At 43.0% G+C, this 13227-nt stretch overlaps 2 protein-coding genes across 11 annotated transcripts in view; one reads left to right on the top strand and one right to left on the bottom strand.

Moving 5' to 3' along the window:
* Window positions 1–343: 343 nt before the first annotated feature.
* Window positions 344–11257, bottom strand: Aste1 (asteroid homolog 1). 5 transcript variants are annotated; one of them, XM_059268507.1, is made up of 5 exons: window positions 10901–11257; window positions 8302–9618; window positions 3951–4179; window positions 2205–2400; window positions 344–692 (listed from the first exon to the last, which is right to left on the bottom strand). In XM_059268507.1, exons 2-5 carry the CDS (start codon window positions 9595–9597, stop codon window positions 362–364), a joined length of 2052 nt encoding a protein of 683 aa, XP_059124490.1. In that variant the 5' UTR covers window positions 9598–9618; window positions 10901–11257; the 3' UTR covers window positions 344–361. The 5 variants fall into 5 exon arrangements, with proteins under 5 accessions (XP_059124490.1, XP_059124489.1, XP_059124492.1 ...); XM_059268506.1 differs by having other exon boundaries at window positions 8302–9615; XM_059268509.1 differs by having other exon boundaries at window positions 3951–4161; window positions 8302–9615.
* Window positions 11258–11262: 5 nt separating this feature from the next.
* Nek11 (NIMA related kinase 11) overlaps window positions 11263–13227 on the top strand; it is a 266743-nt gene continuing 264778 nt past the window's right edge. For all 6 annotated transcript variants that reach the window (XR_009380324.1, XR_009380323.1, XM_059268513.1 and 3 more), the window contains exon 1: window positions 11263–11346. The gene's annotated coding sequence lies outside the window, so the exon portion shown is untranslated. The remainder of the gene's footprint in view (window positions 11347–13227) is intronic.

Here is a 13227-nt window from a genome sequence, read left to right as displayed (position 1 = left end):
TGTTTCTGGGCCAGCAAGATGGCTCAGGAGGTAAAGCACTTGCTTCTAAGGCTGACAACCCAAGTTTGATCCCTGGAGCCCACATGGTGGAACAGAACTAACTCTCAAGAGTTGTTCTCTGATTTCCATACAAGGACCATGGCTCTCGTGTCCCCAACACACATAAAGTAAGTAAGTGATGATAGAGACATTTCTTAAATCAGGCTGTATTAAAAGTAGAGTACAAAATATCTTGGAATTCAGATGGTCTGTTGTAAGGTTTATCCCATAAATTGGCTAGTCCTAAAGAAAAATTAGTTTCAAGAGAGGTAAGAGAACTGTTTTTAAGTTAGAACCACCAGTCTCATATTCTGTAGACTGTTTATTCAAGCTCTGAGGTCTCTACGTGCTCCTCCAAGCTTTCAACCATTAACAGCCCGAACCGATTGCTTCTGTCACCCCAGTGCCTGGTGTTTGAAGTGGTTACCTCTTGGTTCTTTGACTGGCTGCCAGCCTTTTTCTTCTGCCTCCTCTTTTTTGAGTTTGATTGAGTCTTTGGTAAAAACAGTTCAGCTGGGGCACATGACCTCGTGGCATTGAACAGATGTTCATAAAGTTGCTTTGCCTCAGGACACATGTTCAGGAGGCTTTCTGCAGAGGTGGATGCTAGCAGTTGCTGGCAGAGTCCATGCACCAGGCTTCCACTGTACAACCTGTTCAGTGGGAGAACAACATGGTTTGAAAGCATCAGTTCAGTGCAGTGGGACAACTAAGATGAACATTTTCAACAGAAGTGTCTAAACACTCGGCTTACTGCTCCTATATAATCAGTAAAATTACTTACTGGAACTGAGTGGTTAAAATGAGTACTTTGGCTGGGACGTAAAACCTTGTGATGATGCTAGCCTGGAGTTAAATAGGCCTCTCTAACACTTAAAAGAAAAGGAATTTAATAAAATGGCCTTGGTAAACCAAACAGGCAGTTTATTACAATATCAGCAAATTGTAATGGTATCATATGTTGGTCATTTGGAATAACAACCCACTACATAAATACAAAATGGGGTTAACTAGAACCCGTAAATGGAATGACTTATGGCCAGAGTTGAGGTGTACTCTGGCAGTCAGTGTAGAGCCCTCATTTAATAAGTGTAAAATCAGCATTTCAAAAGTCTTGATTATGCTGTGATGCAACAATAATCCTGTAGAAAACACATTAGAAAAAACGTGAGTGATACTGCTATTCCTGTTTTGTTGTGAATATGGCCTGTGGTACCCAGAGAGGATCCAGTTAAGAACGACCAAAATTATCAAAGGAAAGAAAAAAAACAGCCCAAAAATCAAAGGCCAGTGCATCAGGCTTGTGTGGAGGGTTTTGTGTTAGCTCAGACATGAGGTCCAGAGATACATTAACAAAAGCAGGGCGGGGCCTACGTCAGTGGTAGAGTGCTTGTCTGACCTGCACAAGGCCCTGTGTTCCGTCTTTAGAACCACAAAAACCCCGAGCAAGCAACCCTTTTACTGCCAAACTTTATGGTGCCACATGTTTTTACTCGCTGAAAATGTGCCGGGTTCTGGGGCTTGTTCTGGAAGAGTTTGCAGGGAATACAGATGAAGTGTATATACAGTTTCAAATTCCATTTCCTAGTCACTGCCTTCTCATCTTACTTTCCTCTAGTACTTCCTTGATGGACAGTTACCAAGATGCCTCATCCATTGTTACCATCACTTGTCCATGGGCCCGCATTCCCACCCCCCTGCAACTCCAGAGTTAAACTCTGACACACAGGTGCAGCTCCCTTCTTTCAGTACTGTCTGACAAGACAGAGAAAGCTCCAAGAGAACACTTTTTTTTTTTAATTATCTCACCCCAGCACATGGAGTAGGCATTTAATAACTACTTGAGCAAATGAAAAATGGTAAGAAATGTATATATAATATACACCAATATCAAGATGTGCCTAGGGGTAGAGTGGCAGAAAAAGTCTCCATAAAGTAATAATTCAAACACCCAAAAGAACTGAGGTAATTAGTTACAGCCTACTGATCTTGGAAAACTTAGATACAATTGAAACTGGAAATGTTTTCCGTTTCCAGAGCTTCAGTTACAGCTGTTCTGAGATTGAGCACAGGAACACTGACTGCTGTCAGAGCACTTGTTTTAGATGTAAAGACAGGAATCTGTGTGTGTACCCGTCCGAACCACAGTTTCCCGTGGTGCTTACTGAGTTAGGTCTGGCTCTGGCAGAGGAGTGGACAGGAGCTGGTTGAGATACAGCCCCATCTGGAGGCAGCACTGCCACTGACAGAAGACGTGAGCTGTGTCTAAGTCCAGCCTGGCACCCGGCCGCGTGGGCGTCTTCACCCGTTGTAACTCTTCATACAGCGTCTTGGCACCACCTGCCCGTGGATCTTCCTCACCTAGACAGAGAAACCACCCAAAGGCAGCATTTCCCAAAAACACTGCATCAATTTGTACTTTCTTTACATGCCAACGTCAAAGCCCCCAAAGACAATTAGTTTGAAAACTAGTTGTTTTCCACTTCGGGTTTTATAAATGCCTCATTATAAAAACTGAAATATTTACACCGGAGGCCCCTTTTCATGATGACTTTATTCAATTCCAAATTACTGATTTTTCCTTGAAATAAAATCTCTCCCATAGTATGCTACCTAACCTTAAACAAGTCTGCATGGACTTCTCTTAAGATGTGTGTGTGTCTCTGAAAACATGACATTAAACGCCATTCTCCTCACTGTTTTTATTTGCTCATTCCTTTCACGGGTGCACCCTTGGGATAGCACACTTGTTTAAAGACAGCTTATATAGGTTCAAAGCACATTTTGCCTGTCTTACAGGGGGAAACTAAAGTATGAATAGTTCATTGCTTAACAGAAGGGGCAAGAAGCAACCACCTTAGGAGATGCAGCTTCTGCGGGTTGGTTTGAGCAGAGGTGCACAAAATAACCTTGGGACCAACTTGAAAGTAATAAAAGGAGGCCCACCTTTCACAATTAGCAGGAAGCAGAGCACTGAGCCTGCCTGGGTGCGGGGTCCATATTTCCTAAAAGAAAACAAACAGACATGCCCCTTCTATAGGACTGATGCAAAATCTTAATGGGCTCATGCTATGGGAATTTCTGTATTTATTTAAACAGAACATAGCTTCAAAATATGTTCTTAAAGCCACAGGCCTGACTTGTTTTGATTGTCTTATACCAGTGGTCCCTCTGATGGCTACTATCAGATTTGAGCCTGAATATTTGAGATGTTTTGAGTCCATACTGTTTCATTCTTAAACTCATAGAATACACCAAGGTAGGACTATCTACAGAACTCTTGCTATAATGAGAATGTTTTGTCTCTGTACACACATGGAATTCATAATCTTTTAAGGAGAAAGTTGCATTAAAGAACTAAAATGTTCCAATGGCTTCCTTTATTTCACCCAATATTTAAATGCAGACAAAACTGCCCAGACTATTTCTCTAGTGGAAACAAGTTTTTATTTTTTCTTTCTATTATTACTCACATACCAATTGAAACTTAATAGCCTTAAAGAAAGACAGAAAACAATTTGAACAAGAATGTTGTGGTTGGAAGTACTGAGAAGTTTCATTTTCTGGGCAAGTGCAAGTAGGTTTATTGTGCTGCTGCTGGTGCTGCTGCTGCATTGGTGGTGACGGGGTCGCAGGAATGAAACAAAGTACAACGGGCGAAGCATCAAGTGTGTCTCAGAGCAGACAGTTAGGCAGGACTAGCACATCCCAGCTCTATGCCTGGGCCGAGCTCCTGGCTCCAAGTTCAGCACATGGAACTACGAGGAATATTTACCAGTGAAGGGCATTGTGGCACCTTCACTCCTGCATTCTGCTGAAATAGGGGTCAACTGTTTTTCTTTGTGTGAGTTCTTGAGGACGTACAGTTCATACACAACTAGACAAAACATTGCCGGATTTCCAGCACCTACCAGGGCAGTTGATGATGGCATGCAAGGGCTCCATCAGCATCCCCAGCAGTAAGGCCTGCAGATGATGGAGCTTTGCCTTGGCCTCTGTGGACTGCAACCAGTAACAAGTGACAGCAACGGGCAGCTGCAGCAGAGCAGGGATGGACTCCAGGACGACCTGTTTGACCTTCAGGGCTTCCAACAGAAGCATCTGCCGCCTAGCCAAGGGGAGCTGAAAACATCCAATGTTCTGCAAATTAGGGATTTTTGGGGGGTTTGGTAACATGAGATTTAATTCAGCTGTGGAAGTTAATTATGTTTGGTTCTTTGAAGGAATGTACCTTCTATATCCTCTTAAATAGCTTTTCTTGTGTTTCTGCCCCCTCTCTCTGTAGGGCGGTGAGCATATTCAGTACACATATCCCTCAGGAAGCTTGTTAGAAATTCAGTCCTGAGGTCCTACCCCTTAATTTTGATCAGTAATCTGAGGGGAGCTAAAGAACTTGCATTTTAACTGGAACCCACATACTTTACTGTGGGAAACAAAGATCCACACCAACCCTGCCCTTACTTGCTAGTGTGGATTTGGTACCATTTTCTCTCTGATGCCCTAAATGATCACCTTCACAAAATAAATTACAACCCCGCTGGCATGTGGCTCCTCAAGGGTTAGAGATACACTGAATTCAGGCAGGACCATCTTAACGACTTCCCACACTGCTTGCAGTACACGAACACACTTCCCTATGCTTTCCATTAGAAGGTACTTCAAACACAACCTGAGAAGTGAACAGCCCTGGGAGCTCTGAGCTGCTGGTTGAATTTCACTCAAATGAATCTCAAGATGTTGGGAATCCTAAAGGGCCTTACAGGCCACACTTTGATAAACACTTATGAAAGGAATTGTACTCCTGGTATCTACGCAGTTAGAGAAATACCCTCCCTTCCAGAGGATGGAACAGTGGGGTACATTCTTAGCACCTAATGGGTGTGACAAATGAGATGAAATGTTAGTTCACACAAAAAAAATCATAATTGACAAAATAGTTACATCATTAATGTCTGAGGCCTTTGGGTAGTACAACACTCTATAGTTTCAGTAATTTAATATTGTTAGTTTCAGTAATTTAATTTTATAATTGGAAATAAACGAAGTTCTTTATAGTATAGCAGCAACCCCTACTGGAAGTAGGACTCACACCTTAAGCGAAAACAGCTCTAAACTTCCAAGTTACAACTTTAATGAACAGAGTGGTCTAGGATTTGACGTCAGAGGTTCTACCCTCAATAACTGGCTTTGGGCAAGTTTCTGAGGGCTTTTCTAGTCTGATCATCTGTAAAATGAGCCTCTCGTGTTGGAGTTGCACAGGGTGGTTTTTTAACTGCTCAGTCCCCAACGCCTTCTAGACAGGGTAATGCTCTGCTTGTAGCCCCATGTGTTTTGCTCCCAGGCCTGTTTGGGACTATCCCATTGATGTTTTTCTGTTGGCTTAGAGACTGCACATGAATCTAGTGATATTTTAATTATCATCTGCTGCCTCACAGCCCCTGAGTCAGTGCCCTGCAGACCATGGCTTGGTGGAGCTTCTGGTCCTGCAGCCACGGATATGTAGGTTTAAATTAAGTCTCTATTATTCTATTTATCAATAAGGCTCAGAAGTCAAAGGCTGGGGTGAAAACCTGCTAGCTCAGACTGGCTGAGTAGCAACGAGCTGACCTTGTTTTTGGCCCAAGACACAGCAAGAGACAGGTCTCTTCCCTTGTCTCAGAACCAAGAACGCTGAAACTCTAGTCCCAGCCCTTTCCTTCCTGTGCGACTTCTCTGTCCAAATTGCTGACTTCTCTACGTCCAGTTCTGGTCAGCTGGTCACTAGCTCCACTTCCTGATTCAAGGTATGCCACAACATCCCATTTGGATTTGGTGGGAATTCAATGAGCCAATATGTAAAGTCTCTATCATGAGCTGGCACAAAGCTGAAGTACTATTACATCGTGTTAAAAGCAGAGATGATCACAAGGTTTCTGTACTTGAACCTGCATTTGTGTCTGGAAATAATTTGCACCTGGCATCACTTAAAATTATGGGCTAATTAGAGCTTAAAACCATTGAGCTAAATACAGAACTGATTAATTCATGCCAGAGGCAAGCCAAATGGTACAAAGTGTATGAAAATCTCCTCTTTCTTTGAATACAACTAAGTGCTAAGAACGCTTTAGTTATCACTCATTAAGAAATACAAACAGCATGCTACATCTCATTGATTGGATTAGATTTCATAGGAAGAAAAGTATCCTCATCCCTATTTCACACCCTGCCTCTTCTGGACAGATGGTAGATGTAATGTGAAAGGAAAAGGTAACTATTTTCATAATCTTGGGAGTAGGTAGTAATTTCCTAAGAAGATCACAAAAGCGTAACCATAAGTAATAAAAATTTAAGTGACTATACTAAAACTGTTTAGTAGAATATACTACAGTGAAAATCAGAATGGGAGGCTCTGGCAACAGTGTCGATTGACAATGATCAGTAGGCGAAAAGCCCAGAAAGATAGGCAAAAGACTTCACACAGAACATCTAACTGGCTAATGAACACAAGCGAGTCATCAGAGAAATGCAGATTGCCCACCCAAATGACTAAGATGATGTAACCCCAACTAGACCAGCCAGAACCTTTCCTGGGCTAATAAACACCTAGTACTGGCAAGAGCACAGGAAGAAGCACTCTCCTCTGCTGGCAGTGTTAGTGGGTCCACTGTCAAGACCTTTTGGCAAGACTTCTAAAGAGCTGAGCACAGTGCCTCTCCTACCCGGCCCAGCCATTCCATGTATGTGCAGTAGAACTATGTATGCCCTTAGGTTACAGGTGATGTGCACCCCAATATTCATGGCACTATCTGAAACAGCACAATTGGAAACCACCCAGAAGAAAAGTCATTCGTGGTATATTCATTCCCACAATGCAGTGAGTTTACAGAGAGAAATGAACAAGTTATAAGAGAGCTGGGCAGTGGTGGTGCATGCCTTTAATCCCAGCACTTGGGAGGCAGAGGCAGGCGGATCTCTGAGTTCAAGGACAGCCTGGTCTACAAATCGAGTTCTAGGAAAGGCACAAAACTACACAGAGAAACCCTGTCTTGAAAAACCAAAAAAAAAAAAAAGGTTATAAGTGAGTCTCACAGATACACAATAAAAGATGCCTGGTAGAAAAGATTCATTTATAAAGTGTACAGATTAGATCCTGTGGGGAAGAAGGCTTTTAACTGAAACTCTGCTTTCTCTGAGATATAAATAACATTTTCAGAAAATTCACCTCCTTAAAGTACACAATTCAGTAGTTTTAGTATATTTATAGGCTAGTGTAGCCATTATTAATTCCAGAACATTCTCATCACCTCCAAAAGGAGCACTGTTCCTATTAGTAGTTAATTCCCAGTGCCAAGGATGCTTTTGATACCCACTTACAAATCTTTCCCTGTGCTTATGCTGTCACTAGTGGAGAGGCTAAAAACGCACAATGGGCATTTTGGGTCACCTAATTATTGTACGGTGACAATCTGTTCATTCTAAGAAGCTTAACATCCTTGCCTTACCCCACTAGATCTCAGTGGCAACTCCACCTTTTCCACTTCCTAGGAAGTGGCGGTCACTATCATATATCCCTTGGGATCAAACTGGCGGCCAGTAAGGTCTGATCACCAACAGGGAAACTGGCTGCTATCCTTCACACTTGAGTAGGCTTGAGCCAATGACCCTGTGAGTCTGAGAGTGAATATTTAGTTGGAACTAAAAGAAAAACCCAATGGGCATTGCAACTGGCTTTATAAGTTCATTTACATTTAATTTGTATGTTTAATTGTGTTATCAAAATAAACAGTTTCATAGCTGTTATTCTTAATATATTTACATATTATCAAAAGCCTAAAAAGAGGCCCTCATTAATAAAAACAAAACCTTTAGACAGAAGCATCAGTATCAATCTTAATTCAACTGAGATAATCTAAGATGCTGTTATGCCCACATCAAGTGCCTATATGCACACTCCTTTTACAGTTCAGGATTTTTCCTTTTCCTTCTTTAAAAAAAAAGTTAAATAATCCTATTCTAGTTGGGATCAATACAGTGCAATAACTGCAAAGGAAACAGGTTACTGAAGAACACTGAGAATAGCAAATTTAGCGCTACAAGTGCTAGGTTTGAGTCTTAGCACTAACACTAGCTAAGAGATTACCTAGATCACTGGAGTTCTAGTTTTCACACACAACATGAAGACATGATGGGAACCAATGTGCTATATTAAGAGAGACAGTACATATGAAAGCAACATAATCTCTAAAGAGATTTCTTAGAATTTTATTAGTCTTACAAACTTACCTCAGTCAATTTGCTTAAGTCAGAATGATCCTTGAGTAGCTGCTTTGCATAAACAACTGATATTTTGATATTTTTATTAACTCTTTCCACTTCATTGAAAGCCAGAGGCTGAGAAGGCACTGTATTCTGGGATATATCTTCTGGATGTGATGAGGCATTCAAAAGAAGCCCATAGATGATTTGCCGGATGGGCTGAGCTATTTTGTGGGCATTTGGTCGCTGCATATTTTCTACCTGTGTGTGAAGAAAGGTCCTTTGGAGCACCAAAGCATCACTGATGAAAGGTGGTAGCTGGCCTTTGGCTAGAGCTACTTGTACCCACTCTGGTAAGCCCAGATTCAAAGCGTCTGGACAGACGTAAGTACCACAGTGGAAGAAGTCCTGCAGCTTCACCTGGGAAGGCTGGTATTCCTCCATGGAACAGCAGAGAAGTTCCTTGACATCTTCTCGACCCTTTTTGGGGAGATGCTTCAGGACATGATCTAGTGCTTCAGTGGGGTCATCAAAATGAGACAACCAGTTCAGAAGTCCCACAACTCGTTGATACCTCCTCCCCTTAGAACTAAGAGGAAGACGCGCTTTACTTATGAATGTCTCTATGATGGGCAGGTTAACATGGTCATTTCCACATAGCACCGCAAAGAGAGGTAATAGAGCTTTGTTCATGTTGCTGAAGTAATGGCAGAATGCATCAAGGGAAAAACATTTGGCAGGAATATAGTAATCTTGTGTAGTCTTAACAATGTTCAGATTTCTCCACTGAAAGCTGCTCAGTGGGCAGAACCCACTTTTCAGGTCAAAAATGCAAAAGTCACTATCTGATGATAGCACAGGACAGTTCCAGTGATTGGCAAGTGTCATAATGTCCCGATCTGCTTCTGAAAAGCTCTGGACAAAACATACGTTAAGCCTAATCAAAACCTGGATGAACACTTCTCGGATGAGTAAGGGACACACATTCCCACCCCCACCAACAGAAAGAGAATGGGCCACTTGGATCTTCTCTCTAGCTCGATCCTTCAAAGTTGTAAGCTTTTTATCTGAAATGTCACACCCTCCATCTAATACAACATACGGACAAATATGACAGGCAAACAGTGATTCAAAGAATTTCTGTACAACGTCTGCAAATGAATCATAGTCCCCTCCATACCGGAGTTCCAAGTTTGAATTGAAGCAAAGTCGGTGGAAAAGAGAATAGCCATCAATGATAATTTTTGTGTCGCGCAGTTTCAAATCAGTGAAGAATTCATTACTGTAGTCTTCCACGAAACTCATTAGTCCTCGGATGCCCATGATGACTGACAGAACTGCCTGCTGAAACAATAAAACAATTTCAATGGATGGTGCCTCTGACGGCTATTCTTGGTTGCCAATCTGACTACATCTGGAATCAACCAAGACCCAAGCTGCTGGGTATACTGGTGAGGGATTTTTCTTAATTGGATCATTGGAGGTGGGAAGACCCACCTTAAATCTAGGCCACGCCTTCTGGTGGCAGCCTATACAACGGATGTGGACAAAGAAACGTCTTGCCCTTTGCACACCTGCTCTAACTCTCCTTGGCAGGTTCATTCCTTCCTTGGCACTACAGCCTACTTCTTCAGCATCTGGTGGATCCTGAAGACCAGCTCAGACATCCAGTCTCAGGGAATGAACAACTCCCGGATTCTTGGACTTTTCGTTGGGAGACAGCCACTGTTGGAGGAGTCGGACCACTGACTTTAAGCCACTCTAATAAATCTTGTATGTGTGTTTGTAGACAGACCCTACTATCGTTCTGTTTCTCTAGAGAATCCTGACAAAAATGGTGCTTTTAGGGGCACCCGATCATTGCTTCAATAGAAATGAGACATGCTTTTTAAAGACTCTATTGGGTGTCAGCATATCTTGCTGAGCATTTTTCCTTGTGTGGTACAAGACACAAACTTAGTCATTTCACGGGATTTGTTCTTTGGTTAATAGTGGAGGCTACTCCTGGCCTCACCGGAACACTATGGTCACACCAACATAGAAATTCTATGGATTTTGCTACTGATGTTTCCACTTTACAAGACTGAGTATCTGTTTGGTGAAGGTCAAGGCAAAAAGTCCTAAGCTATAAGAATGACACCCTTATCAATGTTATAAATCTCAGTGTAGGGCACATAAGGATTCAGTTTTTCTTTCTTATGGATAAGAAGACCCTTCTTACAGATATTGAGTGCGGGGCCATTAAATAGCAGTTTGGGGTAAGAAAAAAAATACAGCTGTAGTACTATTACCAACCTTGCTTTGTTTAAAATCGCGACATTTTTGCCAGTCTTGGGATTTTTGCATTTTGATTTTTAGAGACACTACATAAAAATTCATCACTCTGAATTTTTTTTTTTTCATCTGCTAACATTTCACCTCACTTCAGACCCACCTCGTTCAACATCTCAGCACTTTTAATTCCAGTCATTTCTTTCCGGGTCTGTCTTGTGGTTTCTGCAAACTCACGACTGGTAGTAAGCTAATGGCATGACCTTGCATGGAGTAGCTCAACAAATGCAAGCCAGGCAGGGCAAAGGTGACACAGACCTTCCTACCCCAAGCCACCGCGGCCCTCTCAACCCACCTGCTGCTTCCTCCTGGTGGCCGACTCCCTTCATCAGCAGCTGGCAGAAGCCATGGAGAACTGGCGGGCTGGCAGGTGAGTTGAAGACCGCGAGCGGAAACAGGAAGTACCTGAGAATGACGTCACTGGGAAGCCTCGCTCCGGGAAGCTGAGGGCGCTACCGGTAGATGAAAGTGTTTTCGGGCCGGTGGTGGTAACTTGGTGTAGAAGGTTGAGGTGTTTGTCTCACGATTGCGGCCGCTTCCTCAGGGAAGCTCGGCGCGCCTCGGCCCCAACCCTTCGTTCCGCCTCATAGGGTCGCCGGCGCTTCCGCTGGCCGGGCGGCCGAACCCCGACTTCCCAGCAGCCCCCGCGCCGTTTCCGTGGCGACGGTGTCAAACAACCACGCCCTCCGAGGCAAGGAGCTTTAAGCATGGCCGGGCGTCGCGGGTCCCAGACCAGGAAAGGTAACAAGTGGAGCTCGGGCAGCCGGCCCCGCAGCCCCCGGACCCCATTCCCCCTCGGGAGAATAAGCGCCCAGCCCCTCGATATACATTCGCCTGTTTTGCAAAAGTCAGTTTATTTGTTGGAGAGTCAAGGAAGTTGTTCCTTTAACCTCAGGGTTAGAGTTTACCACTCAGGTCAGATTTAGCAGAACCCGAAGTCAGGGACGGCTTCCTAGTGCTTGTTATGTGGACATAAACCACTCGGTTCCCACCCGCGATAAACACTTGGCTTTTTCTTGGCCTGCCCCAGCGGGATGGGTCGTTTTCCCTAGGGATGGTTAGCACAAAGTGGGCATCTTTCCGCTGCTCTCTCCAAGTTCCCATCCTGCTTTCTTTCCTTTTTTTGTCCACAAAACCTTTAGACCACAGTTGGTTTTTTGGACCCTTCCTTGCTTTCCAAACGTTTACTGATACTGTATTTTAGCTGTTAGCCAGGCACCAGGGATGCAAAGATAACGCGTGTTCCCAGCACCCAAGTTCATTCACCGCCCTAGTTTCAGATCCAGGCTGCAGTATATGTCCATTCTGTGGTTATGGACAGGGATGAGAGTGACAGAGCCGAGTCTGTGAGATTAGCCTGGAGGGACTGTTCGCACACTGCTGGGTTTATCTCTCCATTACAAATAGAAGCTTCTGGCCCTCCATCTTGAGTTCTGTCCTCCACCAAACTTTAATCTCCTCTCCACACTAAAGAGAATTATTAGTGATCTAAAAGGCTGTGGTTAGGCCTTACAGTTTCCCAAACAGCTTACTTTATCTAGAAAGCACCACTTTTCTGCCAGCCAAAGAGCAAACAGAAGGTACCTTTTAGAGGTCTACTCCTTAGTTGCTGTAGATTTTACTAACATTCCCTTGAGGAGGGCTATTGCTCTCACTGGGGCTGGATGAAACAACAGATTAGTACATTATTTAAAGAAGACAGTGTTACAACTTGGTTTTATGTTTGTTTTGCAAATTTTCGTGTTTGATTGCCCTGGTAGGTTTTGTGGTACATCTCAAGCCTACAGGTCATCATTATAACAATATTTTTTTCTTCTTGCTTTGGAGTTGTTGAATAAAAAAACCTAGGGCCAAGGCATACATGGTTTTCAGTGTAAAATCATATTTTCGTACAGATTTAAAACAAGAAAAATTTTCAATAAAACATTTAATACTTGGGTGGAATAAAAATGTGTTCTGTTCATGAAACAGTTCTGTTATTCACAACTGCCATACATTTCATAGCTCCTTGAGGAATTACGGTTTTACCTATACATTTATATTCAGCTACCTTTAAAATGCAGTTTTAGTTTTGAGTTGCATTTTGTTGCTTCTAATCCAAGGAGATTACTCTGTATCCAATATAATAGAAATAGAATCAAGTTTTGCTTAGGATGAAAGGGAGACAAAAATACTCTGAATTAATATCCCTCCCCATATCAAGTCTAATAAATAAACTATGATTTAAAGTCTACATGGAAAAATGCACGGGAACGCCGAGTATGCTCATTGATGGTTTAGTCCCCAGTTTACTCTGGTTGTAAGCCAGAGTAGACATAGAAGGAAGAGAGCATCCAGGGAAGCCGTGGTCCTGTGCTTGGATTTTTCTTTTAAGTTGATGGGGAGTATAAATATTTAACAGAAAATTATAAGACAAATACACATTTCAGATGTCAGTCAAAATTGGCTGTAAATCTAAGGAAGGCTGTCTTTCTTTGAGAAAGTGCCTTCCAGAGTTTGCAGTGTTTTCACCACCCTCCCCCGACACACGGGCTTGCACACAGACAGACACATGCACACGGGCTTGCACACAGACACATGCACATGGGCTTGCACACAGACAGACACATGCACACGGGCTTG

This window comes from Peromyscus eremicus, chromosome 7 (assembly GCF_949786415.1).
Source record: "Peromyscus eremicus chromosome 7, PerEre_H2_v1, whole genome shotgun sequence".
NCBI lineage: Eukaryota > Metazoa > Chordata > Mammalia > Rodentia > Cricetidae > Peromyscus > Peromyscus eremicus.
This window is presented reverse-complemented; position numbering and strand designations above follow the sequence as displayed.

Excerpts from the sequence above, each read along its gene's own strand:
- Aste1 (XM_059268507.1), bottom strand. The coding sequence starts at position 9,597 with ATGGGCATCCGAGGACTAATGAGTTTCGTGGAAGACTACAGTAATGAA. Across the intron at positions 4,180-8,301 it reads ACTTAAGCAAATTGACTGAG|AACATTGGATGTTTTCAGCT; the intron begins GTAAGTTTGTAA and ends CCTAATTTGCAG. Across the intron at positions 2,401-3,950 it reads TGCCATCATCAACTGCCCTG|GTGAGGAAGATCCACGGGCA; the intron begins GTAGGTGCTGGA and ends TTCTCTGTCTAG.